This window comes from Carya illinoinensis, chromosome 7, assembly GCF_018687715.1.
Source record: "Carya illinoinensis cultivar Pawnee chromosome 7, C.illinoinensisPawnee_v1, whole genome shotgun sequence".
Classification (NCBI taxonomy): domain Eukaryota; kingdom Viridiplantae; phylum Streptophyta; class Magnoliopsida; order Fagales; family Juglandaceae; genus Carya; species Carya illinoinensis.
In genome coordinates, this window is record NC_056758.1 from 40,509,952 (window position 1) to 40,527,961 (window position 18,010).

General features: G+C 35.6%; 1 protein-coding gene across 10 annotated transcripts in view; it reads left to right on the forward strand.

Moving 5' to 3' along the window:
- LOC122317044 (calcium-transporting ATPase 8, plasma membrane-type-like) overlaps positions 1-13,248 on the forward strand; it is a 28,218-nt gene extending 14,970 nt beyond the window's left edge. For 9 of the 10 annotated variants that reach the window (XM_043133933.1, XM_043133943.1, XM_043133937.1 and 6 more), the window contains 20 exons: positions 1,909-1,951; positions 2,078-2,161; positions 2,452-2,586; positions 2,672-2,737; positions 2,824-2,922; positions 3,725-3,835; positions 4,080-4,250; positions 4,885-4,944; positions 5,983-6,147; positions 6,264-6,380; positions 6,988-7,086; positions 7,375-7,512; positions 7,608-7,708; positions 8,429-8,474; positions 8,578-8,712; positions 9,564-9,671; positions 9,752-9,843; positions 10,133-10,227; positions 10,324-11,040; positions 12,488-13,248. In XM_043133933.1, the coding sequence (XP_042989867.1) occupies positions 1,909-1,951; positions 2,078-2,161; positions 2,452-2,586; positions 2,672-2,737; positions 2,824-2,922; positions 3,725-3,835; positions 4,080-4,250; positions 4,885-4,944; positions 5,983-6,147; positions 6,264-6,380; positions 6,988-7,086; positions 7,375-7,512; positions 7,608-7,708; positions 8,429-8,474; positions 8,578-8,712; positions 9,564-9,671; positions 9,752-9,843; positions 10,133-10,217 (1,855 nt within the window). In that variant the 3' untranslated portion in view covers positions 10,218-10,227; positions 10,324-11,040; positions 12,488-13,248. The remainder of the gene's footprint in view (positions 1-1,908; positions 1,952-2,077; positions 2,162-2,451; positions 2,587-2,671; positions 2,738-2,823; positions 2,923-3,724; positions 3,836-4,079; positions 4,251-4,884; positions 4,945-5,982; positions 6,148-6,263; positions 6,381-6,987; positions 7,087-7,374; positions 7,513-7,607; positions 7,709-8,428; positions 8,475-8,577; positions 8,713-9,563; positions 9,672-9,751; positions 9,844-10,132; positions 10,228-10,323; positions 11,041-12,487) is intronic. The other variant, XM_043133942.1, reaches the window with a different exon arrangement.
- Positions 13,249-18,010: the final 4,762 nt, after the last annotated feature.

The window sequence follows — 18,010 nt, forward strand, 5'->3', positions numbered from 1 at the left end:
CAAGTTTTTTGTCTGAAACTGATCATGTAAATACTGTTTCAGCCTAGCAATTCCAACAGAGTCACTCCCAATAATTATAATGTCGTCCACATATACAACCAACAAAATGTGACCTACATCACTATGTAGGTGAAATACTGAATGATCTGTTTGGCATCTATGGAGACCAAATGCCAATACAACATCAGAAAACTTCCCAAACCATGTTCAAGGAGATTGTTTTAAACCATATAATGCCTTTTTTAACTTGCATACAGTATCTCGGTACTCCCCTTGAGCAACGAACCCAGGTGGTTTCTCCATATAAACTTCTTCATGCAAGTTGCCATGTAGAAATACATTCTTAACATCTAGCTGAAATAAAGGCCAGTCTAAATTAGCAGCAAGAGAGATTAACACTCGAACGAAGGAGATTTTGGCAACTAGGGAGAAAATATCCTTGTAATCAATGCCATATGTTTGAGTGTAACCCTTAACAACCAAATGGGCTTTCAGACCTTCCACCGAACCATCAGGATGAAATTTGATTGTATATACTCATTTACAGCCAACAGGTTGCTTACCAGGTGGTAGTGGAATAAGTCCCATGTCTCATTATGATGAAGGGCATCATTTCATTTTTCATAGTTGTCCTCCATCCCGGATCGGATAAAGCATCCTGAACTGTCTTATGAACAGAAAGTTTTGAAAGTTGAGAGGTAAAGCATGAGAATGGAGGAGATAGGGCATGATATGAGACAAATTGACAATTTGGATGTTGAGTAACACAAGATCGAGTTTTGCGGAAAGCAATAGGTGGAGAGTCTGAAGTACTAGGTAACACAGGATCCAAAGATGGAGACACGGTTGGTGAGGGCGTGGAAGCAGGAAGTCGTGAACGACGCGAGTAAACCTGTAAAGGAACTGGGGGAGGGGGTGGAGGTGGAGGACCGACGACAAGAGGAGAAAGTGTAAGAGTAGGTAACGGTAGAGGATCACACTCAACACTCGAGGATGTGTCCGAGAAATAGGGTATGGACTTGAAGAAGGTAACATTAGAAAAATGAAGTAGCATCTAAGAACAGGACTATAACAACACACCCAAAGATTTTTGGAGGAAGGATAAATGGTTTGTTTTGGACTGTTTCGGCCTGAATCGGCCTGTTTCGGATGATTTTTGGCCTATATCAGGTTTCAGTGATACTGGCTTCAAAAACTAATCTGAAACGGGACTAGGTTATTCCTAACCAAGGGTAAGGTAAGTTGGGTCTACCTTATACGTGTTACCAAACAAGTGTTATTCCAGATAGGAATACACTCGTAATACAGGTTTTGGCTATTCAAACTCAAGATTGGACAGCTTGTACCTGCAACCAAACAGTCCCAAACTTCAACCTTTGGCTGGCAACAGAGGCCTTTCCCGGCGGCAATGACTATGCCGGTAACTACAGAAAAGGCCGGCGATTCTACCCTTGGTGCACAGTACCGAAGACGACGCCGGAAAGTGGCAGGAAAATACTTCAAAGAGTTATGGGCCGCTGAAAACACTTCTACCAACCACCACAAACTGATCGGAAAGCTCAGGAAAAACCACCAACACCTCAAACAACAGCTCTGATACCATGTAGACGTTTATGGAGGAAAAATACTTCTCTCTCATTTAATTGATGTACAAACATATATATACACACTACATGCACTTGACACTTATACCCTCGCACACTTATGCTAATTACAAACATATCCTCTAACAAAACCCACTTATTTTCTGGCAGGAGTGTAATTCTTATACATGTATTCCTACAGTATTGGCTACTTATTTCTTGTTTATCATCTGAGACATTATTGATTGCGTGGCTGAAAATGTTTTAATTTTTCAATGTTCCCATATGTTACCATGGACTTATTATTTGTTTTACTATGATACAGCCTTGCCTATTCCATGAGAAAAATGATGGCAGACAAGGCCCTGGTATGTAATGTTGGCGATTTTCCATCCTTGTGCTTATGGGAGACCTTACTCACAGATGCCGAGGCACACACACATGCCTGTTGTGCGATTGGAAGTATACTGTTCATAACTGAAGTTGTGCTGCAGGTGCGAAGGCTCTCTGCATGTGAGACCATGGGCTCTGCCACAACTATTTGCAGTGATAAGACCGGAACCTTAACTTTAAATCAGGTGAACTATTAATGTTTCTTGATCAATCTTTTTATTTTCGAGGAGGGTGGTATGCTTGTTTTGGCTGATGGTTAATTGTAGATTTTGGGAGTGCACATAATGTTGCATGGGCCTGGTGGTAGGGAACTACTCTGAGTGCTAGCTGGATGTTTTGGGGAAAAAAGCTCAACTAGATCCTTCTTTCCTTGCACCCCACTTTTTTGCTTTTTGGAGGGGAGGGGGAGTTATCAAATTTTTTTTTTCTTTCAGCTATGCATTTTTTTAATTGTGACATTTCCTTTTATTGATAGATGACTGTGTTTGAGGCTTATGTTGGTGAGAAACAAATTTATTCTCCTGATAAGTCAGAGTTGTCTCCCAAGCTTTCCGCTTTACTTATTGAAGGCATTGCACAGAACACAACTGGCAGTGTGTATATGTCTGAGGTATGCTTTTTCTTGATAAATTATCCCGGGAAAACAAGTGGCAATCTGCACTCAGTATGACAATGCTGTTGCTGGTTCCCTGCAGGGTGGTGGTGATGTGGAGGTTTCTGGATCGCCAACAGAAAAGGCCATTCTTTTTTGGGGAGTCAGGGTACATTTTCTAACTGCACACCATTTTCCAGTTCTCAGGTAAATTTATTTATCTTAGACTAACAAAGCTGGTCTCTTTCTTCACAGCTGGGGATGAATTTCGAGGCTGTCAGATCTGATTCTTCAGTTATTCATGTCTTCCCATTCAACTCAGAGAAAAAACGAGGCGGCGTTGCTCTTCAGCTGGTAATGTGAATGCACAGTCCTTTGTGTCTAGTGATCATAGAAGTATGGCAATATCAATGGTGATGGTATTACTTCAAAGTGATCATTCTATTTCTGGTTTTGATGTCATTTTTGAGACTCAGAATTTCTTTACCAGGAAGTAAAGCTTGGAATCTTTCTGTTGTTGCTTTCTTTAATCTTCCTTCATTCTTATCTCTGACTTTGGGGTTTGAATTAAAGGGGGAGTAGATTTAAGGATTTGCAGATTGGTTTTGTCTCAACATTGGAGTTATTACCTTGAAAGGTCAAGGTAATGATGCTGAGAGAAATCATGGCAGAAACTGGATCAAATATCTCGTTTGAACTGCACTAATGCACCACATGTATTACATCCTGCGTGATAAAATATTCTGGTTGCCAGAGTTTGAATTTCACTTCAATAGAAAGAATTTTAAGATGTTTAGTTTTGTTAAATCAACTGTATAAATTTTAAGTTTGTTTCATATTGAATAGTATCATATTTTATATAGCTGATTTATATTATTAATATTTATTGACCTGTATTGCATCTGGGCTAGGTGAGTAATTCCCTTGACATCTATTTTCATTTCACATTTTGCTTATCATTGTTATTTCCTCAATAAAAGAGTGATTGCTTCATACAGCTGAACCTGTAAAACTACGTTCTTGGTCCTTAATTTTTGTGAGTCAGGAATCTTTGTTTGGAGGTTCAGAAAGAAGTCTAGATATACTGGGTGTTTTGTATATACAATGACATGTTATTAATAGTGACCGTTGTTCATTTTCTTTGCCATATATTCAGCCTGATCGTCAAGTTCATATTCACTGGAAAGGGGCAGCTGAAATAGTCTTGGCATCATGCACACGATATATTGATGCAACTGATCAGGTGGTAATGATGGATGAATATAAGGTATGACTCTGTAATAGCTTTTCACTGTTTGTATTGTAGTAGTTAACTGGGTTTTACCTTTGTCTCTCTCTCTTTGCCCCTCTTTTCTTTTACCAGCTTGGTATTGCCCTGGTGGGTTATAATATGTATATCTTGAAAGAAATGTTAAGTGTTTTATCTACGGATATAATAATACTTTTGTATTTTTTAGTGTATATTCTGCTTGTATTCAAAGTATTTTAGTGAAATCCAATTTGTTTTGCAGATGATATTTTTTCAAAATGCTATTGAAAACATGGCCACTCGTAGCTTGCGTTGTGTTGCCATTGCATATAGATCATATGAATTGGAGGAGGTTCCATCTGATGAAGAACAACTAGCTCAGTGGGCGTTGCCTGAGAATGATCTTGTACTGCTGGCTATTGTAGGTATCAAGGTAGAATTTCCTCAGAAATTCAATATAGATTCATATTGAGAGAGTTATATTGTCTGTATTTGGTTGTAGTTTCTAGATTTTGACATCATTTGGCCTTGTGCATTATTTCTCTAATGAATTTGGTTGCAGTTTCTTCTCGATTTTACATCATTGTTTCTTTTCATAGCTTGACATCCTTCTTAGCCAATTAGCTTTAGATCCATTAGCACCTTCTCCCCTATAATGATGGGTGAGGGGCTGATTTTTAGTTCAGGATCCACTGGGTGGGTACATGGAGCGAAAAGACACATTTTATTGGATGAGATATGGACATGCCAATTTGTTGTTATTCCCACTCACAGGCTTTGCACTCTGCCTTGAGGAGTTGCGTTAATATCAATTTTGTAGAATTCGTATCTATATTTATTTCATCTCCTCCCTTTGTAATACATTTCTGTAATTTGGCTGCATTGCTTTATTGTGGTGCTCTTAATGTTCAAAGTCCAACAATGATCTTGACACTTATGTATGTCTACTTAAAGGGCTTGCCTTTGGGTCATCATCTGAAATTTCTGGAGAAAATTTCACTCTGGTATCATCTTTTGAAAGTTAATCTTGTCTTGGTTTTTTCACTCATGTAGACAATGTAATGCAGGATCCTTGTCGGCCTGGTGTCAAAGATGCTGTGCGATTATGCCAAAATGCTGGTGTTAAGGTACCTTTTGAGTTCTAAACTTTTAGTTGCTTGTGAATTTTTTCTTGTAACGAAAAAAAAAAAGGTATTTATTGATAAGCACTGGGGTGCAACCCAAGTACTACTTGTTGAAGGTCTGTTTCTGCAATCGATCCTGTAGTTTACGCTATCGTTGCCAATCTTTAGAGTCCTAGTGTGGGATACATTTTGTTGTGCAGGCACCATCTATGCTGCCTAACATTTACCTTTTAACTTTCTCTGTTTATGTTTTCTGAGTTATGCTTCTATATTATGGCTACTCTCTTTGAATGTTTTTCCATAATTCAACCCCTAATTCCCAATCACCTTGTTGGATCTACAAACACCCCACTAATAGTTAGATGATAGTTTCACTGCATTACAGCCACTGTTTGGACTGCAAATCCTACTTAGTTCGAACTCTAATTGGATTGGAGTACCAAACCCTTATACCAACATCTACATTGATGGCTAGGATTCTAATTCATTACTCTCTTCTTACAAATCTCGTATTACCTTCTACAAGAATTTTTTGCTTGCTTATTTTTGTTGTTTTTTCAATGTGGGATTTAGTTGAATTTGATAAATATAGTTCACATATTGAAATAATTACGTATAGAATACATGCACTATGTCTGAGCACATACTACTCATCGATTGTATGAAATCCTCAGGTTCTCAGTTTCAGTCCATCTAGTGTTTTTATTTATGTACAGGTATTTTTATACACAATAGTTTCTCATAATAGTATCCATATGTATTATTATGATAACCTTACCTTCTAAAACAATGGCACTGCTTCATATAAATAGGTTAAAATTCTGGTCTAAGGATTTCTGTAGCAGAATATATGTGAGATTACTCTAGTTCTATCTATCAAATTATTTTTTGTTGCTTACTTTTAAAGTGGTTCATTGAAAGATTTTTTTTTTTCTATTTTTCCAATTCTTGGTGCTGTTTTTGGTCTTCATTTTCTTGATAACTGTTGATTATTGCAGTACCCTGTGTGAACAATTGTTTTTTTTTTTTCCTGACCTGTAGGTGCGGATGGTCACTGGTGATAATATTCAAACTGCGAAAGCAATTGCCTTGGAATCTGGAATACTGGGTTCGGATGCAGATGCTACTGAACCAAATCTCATTGAAGGAAAAACATTTCGTGATTTATCAGATACCGAAAAAGAAGAAACTGCAGAGAGGATATCTGTATGATCTGCTACATTTGCATAATCACTAGATTAAATTCTTTTTTATGTTTACATCCACTAATTAAATTCTTGTGGGAAAACTGATAGAAAGAACATTTCTTGTCCAATATATAGGTGATGGGGCGGTCATCTCCCAGTGACAAGCTTTTGCTTGTGCAAGCATTGAGAAGGAAAGGACATGTAGTTGCTGTAACTGGGGATGGCACCAATGATGCCCCTGCTCTACATGAGGTTTGACAATTCCTATTTCTCCATTATCTCTTCTTATTTTCTTTTCTTTTCTTTTTGTTCCCTATGTTTTATGGAGTCATAAGTTTGACCATGTCCTTTGCTATGGTTTTTCCTACTTGTAGTGTTGTCTGTAGTGTTAACATACATGTGATAAAGTCTGTAGTGTTAACATACATGTAATGAAGTCTGTAGTTGAGTGTTAACATACATGTGATGAAGCCTGTAGTGAATCTAATTGATTGTACATATGTTGATACTGCTGTGGCATAGACCATTCGATTCTGTCTGCTTGAGTGGTTCCCTATCCTCAAAATGCCTTGTTTAAATGTGCTTTTTCTTCAATGAAGGAGAAAAGGGATCCTTTGAAACTTTGATCATTTTGACTATGGGAGTGGAATAAACTAATTGTGGATCCAGGTGGCTGTTTCCATCATGTGATGGTGATTTGGCTGTAAAACCTATATCTGCCGGTTTGAGTCTTGTTGTCTTGCCTGTAAACTTTGAAATTTATTAGAAATGAAATAATGTCCTTTTTATTTTCTACAACACAATTTTCTATTTTGTTAGTCTTGATTGGTGTTCACCGTTCAATTATTTTGGAGTTCAGGCAGACATTGGTCTTGCAATGGGTATTGCTGGCACAGAGGTTGCTAAAGAGAGCTCCGATATCATTATCTTGGATGACAATTTTGCTTCTGTTGTGAAGGTATGTCTTGTCCTCTAGTGCCTTTTTTTGGGGTAAATGATGTTGCATTAGTTTGTGTTTCTAGTCACTGAATTTTCTTCTTATAGAAGGTTCTTCTAATTAATCTGAAAGATTCTCTTATGTTCATTGTTAAGAGACACAATTGCATTGACAGGGACCTACTAATCTGTGACCCTACTTATTTGGCATGCATGTATTTGAGAGTATCCTGGTCACTATATAATCAATTTTGCCTTTTGTATTTTTAAGAGGAGAATTATTATTATATTTTTTTTCCTACTAATGTAGGTTGTCAGGTGGGGCCGATCTGTATATGCAAATATTCAGAAATTCATTCAGTTCCAACTTACAGTGAACGTCGCAGCTCTGATTATAAATGTTGTGGCAGCTGTTTCCTCTGGTGATGTCCCACTAAATGCTGTCCAGGTTTGCTCTCTCTCTCTCTCTCTCTCTCTCTCTCTCTCTCTCTCATTGGTTTGTGTACCATACTGATGGCTTGACATTCTTTGCCCTTTGTATAGCTTCTCTGGGTTAATCTTATCATGGATACTCTTGGAGCTCTAGCATTGGCTACAGAAACACCAACTGATCACCTGATGCAGAGGCCACCAGTTGGTCGAAGGTAGTAATTTTTCGATTATGGAAGCGTTTATTTTATTCTGGTTTTCTTCAAAACAGATTTACCCAGTAATTTTTCTCAATTTTAAGTGTCACGCTATGCTGATCTGGCCATCTTGGAAAAGCTATGCTTTCCTTGGGAGTGGGAAAGAATTTTGATGTTGTAATGTCATTTAAGTTACGTACTCAATTTTTCGATTATGGGGGCTTTTATTCTATTCTGGTTTACTTCACAACAGATTTTACCCAGTATTTTATCTCAATTGAGTCTCATGCTATGCTGATCTGACCATCTTTGAAAAGCTATGCTTTCCTTGGGAGTGGGAATGGATGTTGATGCTGTAATGTCATTTAATTTATGTACTCAATTCATCTAGAAGTTCACTAACTAGTTCTCGATGGTATGTCAAAAAAGGTTTTATTAGTAATCAAATATTTATAAATAGAAAAAAAAGGTTGGAGGCATAGCCTAAGAACTCAGGAAAATGATAGATCAAACTTATATAGTGGCCATATTGACCAATAGCTTTTAGGACCAGCCTGGAATTGTGCTTCCTTTTCTATCATTTCTTTTCTCTATCAACTTCATTCAGAGCTTGTCAAATTTTCCTTGGCCGGCATGTCTCCTGTATCTTGAACTCTTATGTGAAAATAATTAGATTATCTTGTGCTTGCTTCTTTGATAGTTTTGTGAAATATACTGATGACTTTGTGTGTTTCCCAGGGAATCTCTTATAACAAATATTATGTGGAGGAACTTGCTGATACAGGTACAAGGCTTTTCTTGTTTCTTTTGTGTTCAGTAGTTCATTAGCAGTGTGTTCCAGCTGTCAGTGATGTATGCCGTCGATAATGGTGGTTGGGAAATTGTAGGCTCTATATCAAGTGACCATCCTGCTTGTTCTCCATTTCGGAGGTAGGAGTTTGCTGAATTTGAAGGGTGACACAACGGAGCATGCCAACAAAGTGAAGAACACTTTAATATTCAATTCCTTTGTTCTCTGTCAGGCAAGTTTTAACACGTGAAATTAGTTGGGAAAGAAATTTAAATAATTTAATTTCACTTACTTTGACTGTTTGAACTTTATATATTTTTTGGTACTTAAATTTATTTAAAACAACATTATCATTAGACTTCGTGGATGACTGGATCTGGTCTTTTAGAGAAGTGAGATGAGATGGTTTCACTCTTGCCTTCCTAGGTGAAGCTGTTCCTTGTGCGTTTAAAAGTCTTTCATGCTTCATTTGAAGTGATCAGACAGATGTTGATCGAATCTTTCTGTCTTATAAATAAAAATAGTGCTTTTGTTGTAAAGGAAAAGGCTGCTCTTGTAATTCCTTTTCTTATTTTGTGTATATCATCTGCTCCTCCTCTCTCTCTCTCTCTCTCTCTCTCTCTCTCTCTCTCTCTCTCTCTCTCTCTCTCTCTCTCTCTCTCTCTCTCTATTCTTTTACACAAGCTTGAAGTCAGAAGTTAGTAGCCACTGACTACCGTGTAGGTGTATAAAAATTGCATGCACTGTCATTACATGAATACCGTACAGGTCATTGAAAGCTTCTTAGGGTATTGATGGCACAGTGCTTCTGCCAAAACTCCATTCGCAACCCAATCAAGTACTTTTACCAATTTTACTTGTTTGGGAAAACTCTCTAGACTATGTTTCATTGTTATGCATCGCAGTTTTCCAGTGTGATTTGTTTATGCCTTTAAATTTTACTGGCTGAGCTGATCTCACTCCCAGGGCATAGTGAACTTCTTGTTCTTTTTTACTGATAAACTTTGGGTGTTATGTTGCTATGTCATGACTGTTATCTTTTAACATTTAAGCACATGAATGATATGATTGGTCCAACTGCAGGTTTTCAATGAATTTAATGCTCGGAAGCCGGATGAATTTAATGTATTTGAAGGAATTACTAAAAACTATCTTTTTATAGGAATAGTTGGACTAACTGTTGTGCTTCAGGTGAGATTTGTCTGGTATTTTTATTTTCTGGTTATGCTTTACTATCTTGCTTGGACTAAGTATTTGTTGCTGTTGTTTAGGTGATTATCATTGAGTTTCTTGGGAAGTTTTCCTCAACAGTAAAGTTGAGCTGGTCACAGTGGCTGATATCCATTGTTATTGGTTTTATGAGGTCAGTTTGTTATGGTATGAATAGTTTAAGAGGTAGTACTTCCAAGATGTTTTTGAGCATCTTGAATCTCAACTATGTTTGTTTGGGAACTTTGCCCTCAAAGTGAATTTTTTTGCTTGATGATCATTAGCAGACTTGGAAGGTCTAACCAACAAATTTGAAAGACTTGTCCATGTGATAACATGGGCTGTCTGATTATAGATTGAAGACCTTATCTCTACGTTTTTCCCCTTATGGCTGACAGAACTCTCTCTCTCTCTCTCTCTCTCTCTCTCTCTCTCTCTCTCAGTTGGCCCCTAGCTGTTATTGGAAAACTGATACCTGTACCAGAAACTCCCTTAAGTAAGTTTTTCCCTAGATTCCAGCGGCGATGAATGTCTCAAGGTACGAAAGCGTAACTATTTATGTTCATGGTCTTTATATGTTCCGTTCAAAGTCAGCTTCTTAGATTTGGTTAATTTTCTCTTTCTTGTCTTACAGGTATGTTAGTTGATAGAATGCTTTAAGGAGTCTGAGCAATGCCTCTTCCACTGAGCCCAAAAAAATGCATCTGGCAAAAATTCTCTTCTCCACCATTTTTATTGACCCTACCAATTTCACACCAAAATGACATATGAAATCTTTCTCATCCTAAACATATTTTCAACCAGCGCCACCCCTTTCACAAAACTCCCAGAACAACAAATCTGCAATATTTTGTAACAAATAATATAAAATTGAAAACTCTTCACATCCATACGCAGCCTAAAATTTTGGAGAAGGAAACAGCAAAGGATGCAGCCCCATAATCAAATGTAAGATTTGAAGGCACAAAAAAGAGCAAGAAAAATTGTTATTTTCTGTGCAAGGAAATGAGTCTTGTATAGGGAAACCTGATAAGAAAAGCAAGTGGGATGGATTCTGGATCTTTTATAAATACCATTGGATGTCCCCATTTGGAATCATTGCCTACCAACTTGAGAATAATTTAAAGAAAATGGTACTTCCAGAAGGCCAAAGTTTCGGTGGTTCTGTCACATTGAAGAGGTTGAAGGAATTACAAGAAAAAAGAAATATAAGTCAATTTCTGATTCTCTAGATGATGCCAAGTAATGCAGCTTTGGATGATAAGCAAGTGGCAGTTATATCTAAATTTAAGGATATGGAGAGAAACATGTCTTTCCGCAATTAAAGAGGCAACGTATTGGTTCTTTTGAGGTATTTCTGATTACCTTCTCAATCAATCTTACTATATTATGAGTGAAGCACATAAGTGGGCCAGCTTCAAATTAAAAAGAAAATCCTGGAATTTATTTATTGCCGCCACAGTTTGATTTGTTCCCTGAATACTGACAACACCTCCTTAGTAGGAATCATCATGAGCATAATATGTGCCTTTATCTAGCATGCATGAGAGACTATTTACTGTATCAAATTTCCACTGTTTGTGGTATGCACTTGCAGTCACAAGGGCACCTCATTTATATTGTGCACACATAGGAGTGGTTACTCAAAATTAGGTTCAAAATGTTTCTGATCATCTTCTCCATCAAGAAAAGTATTTTGTTAATTTTTCACTATGTTACACACGCAAAGTGGTTGGGAATGATACTTTCCACGTTTCACATCGGTTTCATTTAGGCATCCTTTGAGTTATGTAATAATAACTAACTCAATTAAGCCTTTTGTCTTAATTAAATCGAGGTTGATTTTATTGACCATTTTTCAACTAATTGAGCTTGTGATATCTTATCCAATATTATATATCGTGCCTTGTCCCTGTTTGTCATACCCTTCTTCACCATGTTTACCCACTTTGTTTTAGACTTTCTTCTTCTCTATCATACTTCCTATATATTTAAGATACCCACCCCATCAATTGTTTAATATAGGTAGGGGTTTATCTTTATCTATGGAATTCAAGGTGCATCTGAAAATTAAGGCACATTTTACTTACTTCTAAAGATTATGATTGGTTATGTGGAAAAGATAAAGGTCTAATAAATGTAAAATTCATGGATTCTAATCTTTGCATCCAAAACTGACAACAAACTGTGAAGGTTATGATTGGTAGTATGTGGAAAAGAGAACCCTTTCCTTGTTGCACAATTATTAAAAACAAATTTTAGAACTGGTTGCACTATTTATAGTAATTCTATAATTTGCCGAATACGGAATACCTCCCTATATGTAATCCTTAAGCTGTTAAAGAGCTTTTTTACCTAGTTTTAGAATGACTTCGAGATCCTATGATTTTATGGCCACATAGCCATCTTTAGGGAAGATGGTTGGGGGCATTGCTGCAACGCTCAAGGAAGTGGAGACTTATTTACTTTTGTTAAAAATGGCCTATTTACTGCCGAGTTGCATATTCTGTAGGATGTTGTGACGACTGACAGTTGTTCTTTTAGCATGGATCTCTTCTGGTGGGTTGTTTGGCATCAGTTTTTTTATATTCAATCGGTGCACTGGTTTTGTGATTGATGTTCGTTTCTATTTCCTTTCCTCTTCCGATTAATTTCATTTTCTTTTTTCTCCTTCCTTATTCCTTTCTGGTTATGATAGAGGTTGTTGGTCTTGTTGCTGGGTTGATGATATGGTTTTCTTGATGTTTGTGGTTCATTGATTTTCTTTCTGATGTTTTTGAGGATAATGATGTTTGTAGATTCCTGATAATATTCATGTTGATGGGTTATTTTATCACGACAAAGACTGTTGATGCATTTCGGCTGGTAAAAGCTAATGAGATCATGTGGTATTCGCTGATGCGAGGCTTAAATGTATCTGGCGAAGGTGTGACAAAGGCTGAAACTTCCTTGGAGGAAGACGATGGAAATTGGTGTTTTTATTGTGCCCTGGGTCCAGTAAAATGTTATCGTCACGGTTGATTACGTTAGAGAAGCACAGATTGAGCTTTTTGTCACTGCATGACATTCGTCCACGCCATTGCTAATAATTGCAGGCCCACTTCTGGAAGGCAAGACATGCGAGGTGGGGAAGGTGGTGCATGAAACTGGTTACGTTTAGCATCTTCCTTGGAGAAAAGACGATCAAATAATTGTCAATCATGGTACTTTTACTGCATTCCCCTTGAAGGGAGAGGCGGTGCCCGTGCCCGTGCCCGTGCCCGTGCATCAAGCTGTTTTCTAGGGCCAATGGTATTTAACAGTCCAAATTAAAATGCGTCCCGAGGGAAACCATCAGAAGTACACCCCTCGTCCCGGCTGCTACTGAAGTCTTGCGTGCACGTGTAAAAGTAAAAATTGTATGCGCTTTTGTCCGATTCATTTTTTAGGGTAGAAGATTGGCTTGTACTTGACTTTCAGATAGATTTGGTAAGTGAGATGGGAATTTTTTTGTTTTAGATAAAAAAAATTAAAATATTATTTTTTTAATATTATTATTATTTTAAGATTTGAAAAAGTTTTTTATTATATTTTATGTGAAAATTTGAAAATGTTGTAATGATGAAATAAGATATGAGAATTTTGTATTTTATCTTACTTGCCAAACTTATTTAGATGGTCAAAGTATATCAAATTATTGGTAAATAGTAATGAAATTGTTTGCGAATAATAATAAAATATTAATGAATAATAGTGAAGTAATATTAGAACATCTGAGCAATTTAGTTTCCAAAAAAACCCTAAAAATTTTGTTTAGAGGTTTATAATTTTTCTATATTGTCGTGTTCTTTTTTAGGAAGGAAGGTTTTGAGGGATATATCTTTCTTGGTCCCTACTCATGAATACAAAGTATTGGTCTTTATTTATGAGGAAAGTTTGAGATGAGAAGTAAAAAAATTTATCATTATAAAAATCAAATTTCCGGATTTGATAATTATGAAAACTAAATCGATTGATTTGATAATTAAGAAATTAAATTAGGATAATTATCAAATTCTTAAATATTGTCCTCAAATTAAAGATGAATAATTTTGAAATCTTGAGTTTGAGATATAATGAAAGTCGTGTTGGTGATTAACTAATCAGTAGTTGTAATATTGAATCTAGAACTATGACTAACAATGTGTTGATAATGAGCCAAAACTAAGAAAGAATTAACAATATGTTAAAGATTAAGCCAACAATCGGTTGTATGTGGCCTTGCTAGACTATAGGACCAAAAGTAAAAGCTAAAAATGGATTTGGGGTTTCAAACAATGCTCAAAACAAACTAAAATCCAATAAATAAAAAAGTTTACAGCTAATGCATTGATTTGAGATGAAATATGGTTAAATGATGATGAAAAATTGTGGGATGCAAAGCTTGTGAAGATTTAAATTAAAAAAAAAAAAAATAGTTCATTGGAACAAGTTTAATGTTAGTCAAGGGCTCTAATACCATGATAGATATATAATATAATAGAATAGAATATGGAAAAGAGAGGAGGGAAAGAGACTTTGATGACTACATTTTTTTTAGAGCAATGCTACATACAGTCGTGGAATTACAAATGTCGCGCAATCGTTTTGATAAAGAGTGGGGTCCACGATTAAAAAGTTAGTTTTTTTTATGTGGGTCTCATATTAATTCATTTTTTTCAAAGCGACTGCATGCCGCTTGCACAACCACGACTGCAAATACTATTTCTCTTTTTCTTATTCCCAAGTGTGATTGAATATAAAGCATAAGATGTGGATTAGTGCAAAAGTTTAATGTTTACTTTTGTAAATGTTCATAAAAGTCATGATAAAATACATGGATTAGTGCAAACTAATTGGTGAGTTATCTCGCTAAAGTTGGATGAAATCATGTGTGATATTTCCATTATTAACATATATATGCAAGAGGATATTGGTATTTAATTGAAATTTTAATAAGTGGAGATTGTTATAATTATTGTAAATTGAGATATAAATTATGTGGATTTTTTTAATGTGAGCCTATTATATATTCTTGTGGAATCATTATGTGATAATTGAGATGCATGGCCTGGTGGTAAAAGTACGTTAATTTTGAGGGCATGGGTTCCAAACTTCATTATAGCACTTTGTTAGACTTGGGACGTGGGCCAGACAGACACAATGCTAAGGCAGACCAAGCCTCATACGTGGGCCGAATAGTCACAATGTTTCAAAATAATTAATCTAAAAGTGACATTGGAGAGTTTCGGACCAGTAACCTCCCTGGGAGAAAGGAGGTGCTTCTTCGGCCCACACGCAATTTATTTATTCTATTTTTCCATTATTTTCAATCACATATACAATTTGGTAGAAAAACTCAGAAGGAAAAACTTTATAATTGCTTAACCAGGTAGCACACTCTTTTGAGTTTGGGCAATAATCACCTTAAAAATAATATTCTATACACCTCAAAGTCACATTTATTTATTTTTTTTAAAATTGTTTTATCTTCTCAACTTTCTTTCAACGTTTTTGACTCAAAGTTGTGGGAATGGGAATGTGAAAGTGAGCGCACTATAAGACAGGGATTGCTGGATCTCTTACCGAATGGTTGGAAAGAACCGAAATAAAAAGAATGGGGAAAAGAAGGCAAAAGAGGAAAAGCAAATCCAGCACGGAAAGATATGTTAGTAACATGTTTGTGCTGCTACTGTACTACATTCAACGTCGAAAGGAATGAGATGAAACTTCAAGCCACGAGATTGATGGCTTTTATGATTCATCAAATTCTTTTCTTGGAGTCCCCCCCTTCGCCCCCCATATTATCTACGCATGCATGAGCCAGCAGCTAGCACGTACTAATTATAAATCCCGCACGTGGGTTGACGTGTGAGTCAGTTGGGCACGCCGGTGCATGCAGCTTGTGTGCATGGCATGCACCTGATCACAAACTAGCAACAATCTCGTACATGTGAACGGAAGACAAGACAAGATCACGTGATGCACGTGGCTTCACATGAGGTGGGCTTTGTTCTCAGTTTAGGTGAAAAGTTTGGTAAAGATCAGGTATTGAGATTCTGAAGTTACGGTGCCGACGGAAAGCATTTGCAAGTTTTCTTTTTCGAAAGGGACTGAATTATTTATTTATTTATTTTTTTAAACCCTTCCCTTAAACATTTACATTTTTTAATGTATATTAAAGAAAATAAAAAGAATGTATTAATCGTGCATTCTATCGATAGATATCTCGATCTCTATAGAAACATCTCATTATCAATGGCTCTCTGGGCCGCCCACTTCCTCTAAAAGCCCTTTCTGTCCGGCCTCTTTACACGTGGCTTCCTTGTTTTAAACTTAAAGTTCGTACTTAGTACTTTTAAGCTGCAAAGTTATCGTACCCATAACCGAGCCGGATGATATGTTTTGAACTTTTGAGTAATACTACATTTTTCAGGTATTCAATATTTTCTCTGATAAATAAGCGTGGTTTATTATTAAAAAATAATTTATTTTTGTATAATTTTTATATTTATCTATTTTTTAAAGAGGTTGTGTGGGCTTTGTATACCTTAAAACTGTAAATTTTATTTCTCAATATATTTTTCCACTTTCCATAGTTGTAAATTGTAATAAGCTTTTGCTTAGAATAATGATGCTAATAAAATGTTGTAAGATATTTTGACCAGATCTTGCAAAAATTAAATTTTCTGCTCGGATTGATATGAATTAAGCTTATTTGAAAAATGATGGAAGGAATTTTCGGGGGCTTTTGAATTCACTTGTTGAATTGGATATTGCTTAAGACTATGTTTAGCCGTTGAGATCATTTCAAATTACATCATTACTATTTCTAAACAGTTTATTACTATTTACGGATTATTTGAGATACTCTAAACATCAAAACATATCCTAAAATGTTTAAAACTTAGGCAACGTTTGAATGTTGAGCTGAGTTTAGATGAGTTAAGTTCTTTATGAATAGTACTGAGTTAAGAGGGTGAAGTGAGTTTTGTGCATGGGTTCATCTAAAATGAGTTTAGATGTATTTAGATGTTAAGATAAGTTTAGAGATATTTATAGGAAGTTGAAAAAGGTTGTGGGTCTCACGTATAAAAATGTCATGTTGAGTTGAAAATGGTTGTGGATCCTACATATAAAGAAGTTTTAATTTGAGTCGAAATGAATTTAGTATTTTAGAATTATGTGTTTATATGTTAAACTCAGTTTAAAATTAGACTGAACTGAATTAATCTTAGTGTAGTCCAACAACCAAACTGTAACAGCCCGCTAGAAATTTAATTGTGAAATTTCTATTAACTTTAGGAACCTCGTGAAAATCCCATAAGTTTTCACGAATCCATTAATCGTATAGGTTTTTGTCTAATTACATAGTTAGTGTTATTATTTACTATAGTATCAGAAGTGTGTTTTTGATCAAAATATATTATGGTTTGTGCCATTAGACTCGGAGGGTTATTTAAAGTCTTATGGCGCAATAACATTTTTTTCATATTTTCGGACAAAACGTCTGTTCAAAAATGTAGATATTATTGGATAAAAAAAAATATCTTGAAGTAATTTTCGTGAATATTATTGGGTAAAAATATTTTGAATTGATTTTTATAAATATTATTAGATAAAAATATCTTAAGCTGATTTTTTGTAGATATTATTTGATAGAATATTATAAGATAATCTTTTATAGATATTTTGGGTAGGAGAAAACTACACTCAACTCTCAACTCCAGCCTTATCATCTTCCTTATCTCGTCCATAAGTAGCTCCAGCCATCACCTACAAACTTATCTTCATTTACACGTTCCTTTAAAAGAATATCAAATACTTTCTCTCGGACAGATTTTAGGAGTTCTTTTGCACGTCCATTTAGAAGCTTTTTTAAGTGTTTTATCATAATGTCTCCTTCATATAAGTTGTTCCTTTTTTTAGTCTAGTTTGTATGGATATATTATTTGCCCCATTTGAAGATCATTTGGTCAGTCAAATATTATATAAACTATAGAAAGGTCATTCTAGGAGATAAACTGGAGAATATGTTATAGTTTGGAGTTTTTGACCAAGCTAATGGATAGATATTGGTCCAAAATTTTTATGGAGTATTGTTAACATGTATATGTGACTATTTGTCGAGGATTTTTGCATGATTAAAGGTTTTGATGAAAGATTTTCTTAGATTTAGAAACTTAGAAACTGGAAGAAGAAAAACAGTTTCTGTTTTGAAAAAGTTTAACTCTTTGGTGGTCTAAACCTATTCTAATGACTTTAATAATTTTATTGGAGGATCCTAAGTATCTTATATACATGTTATATTATTATTTTGAAGA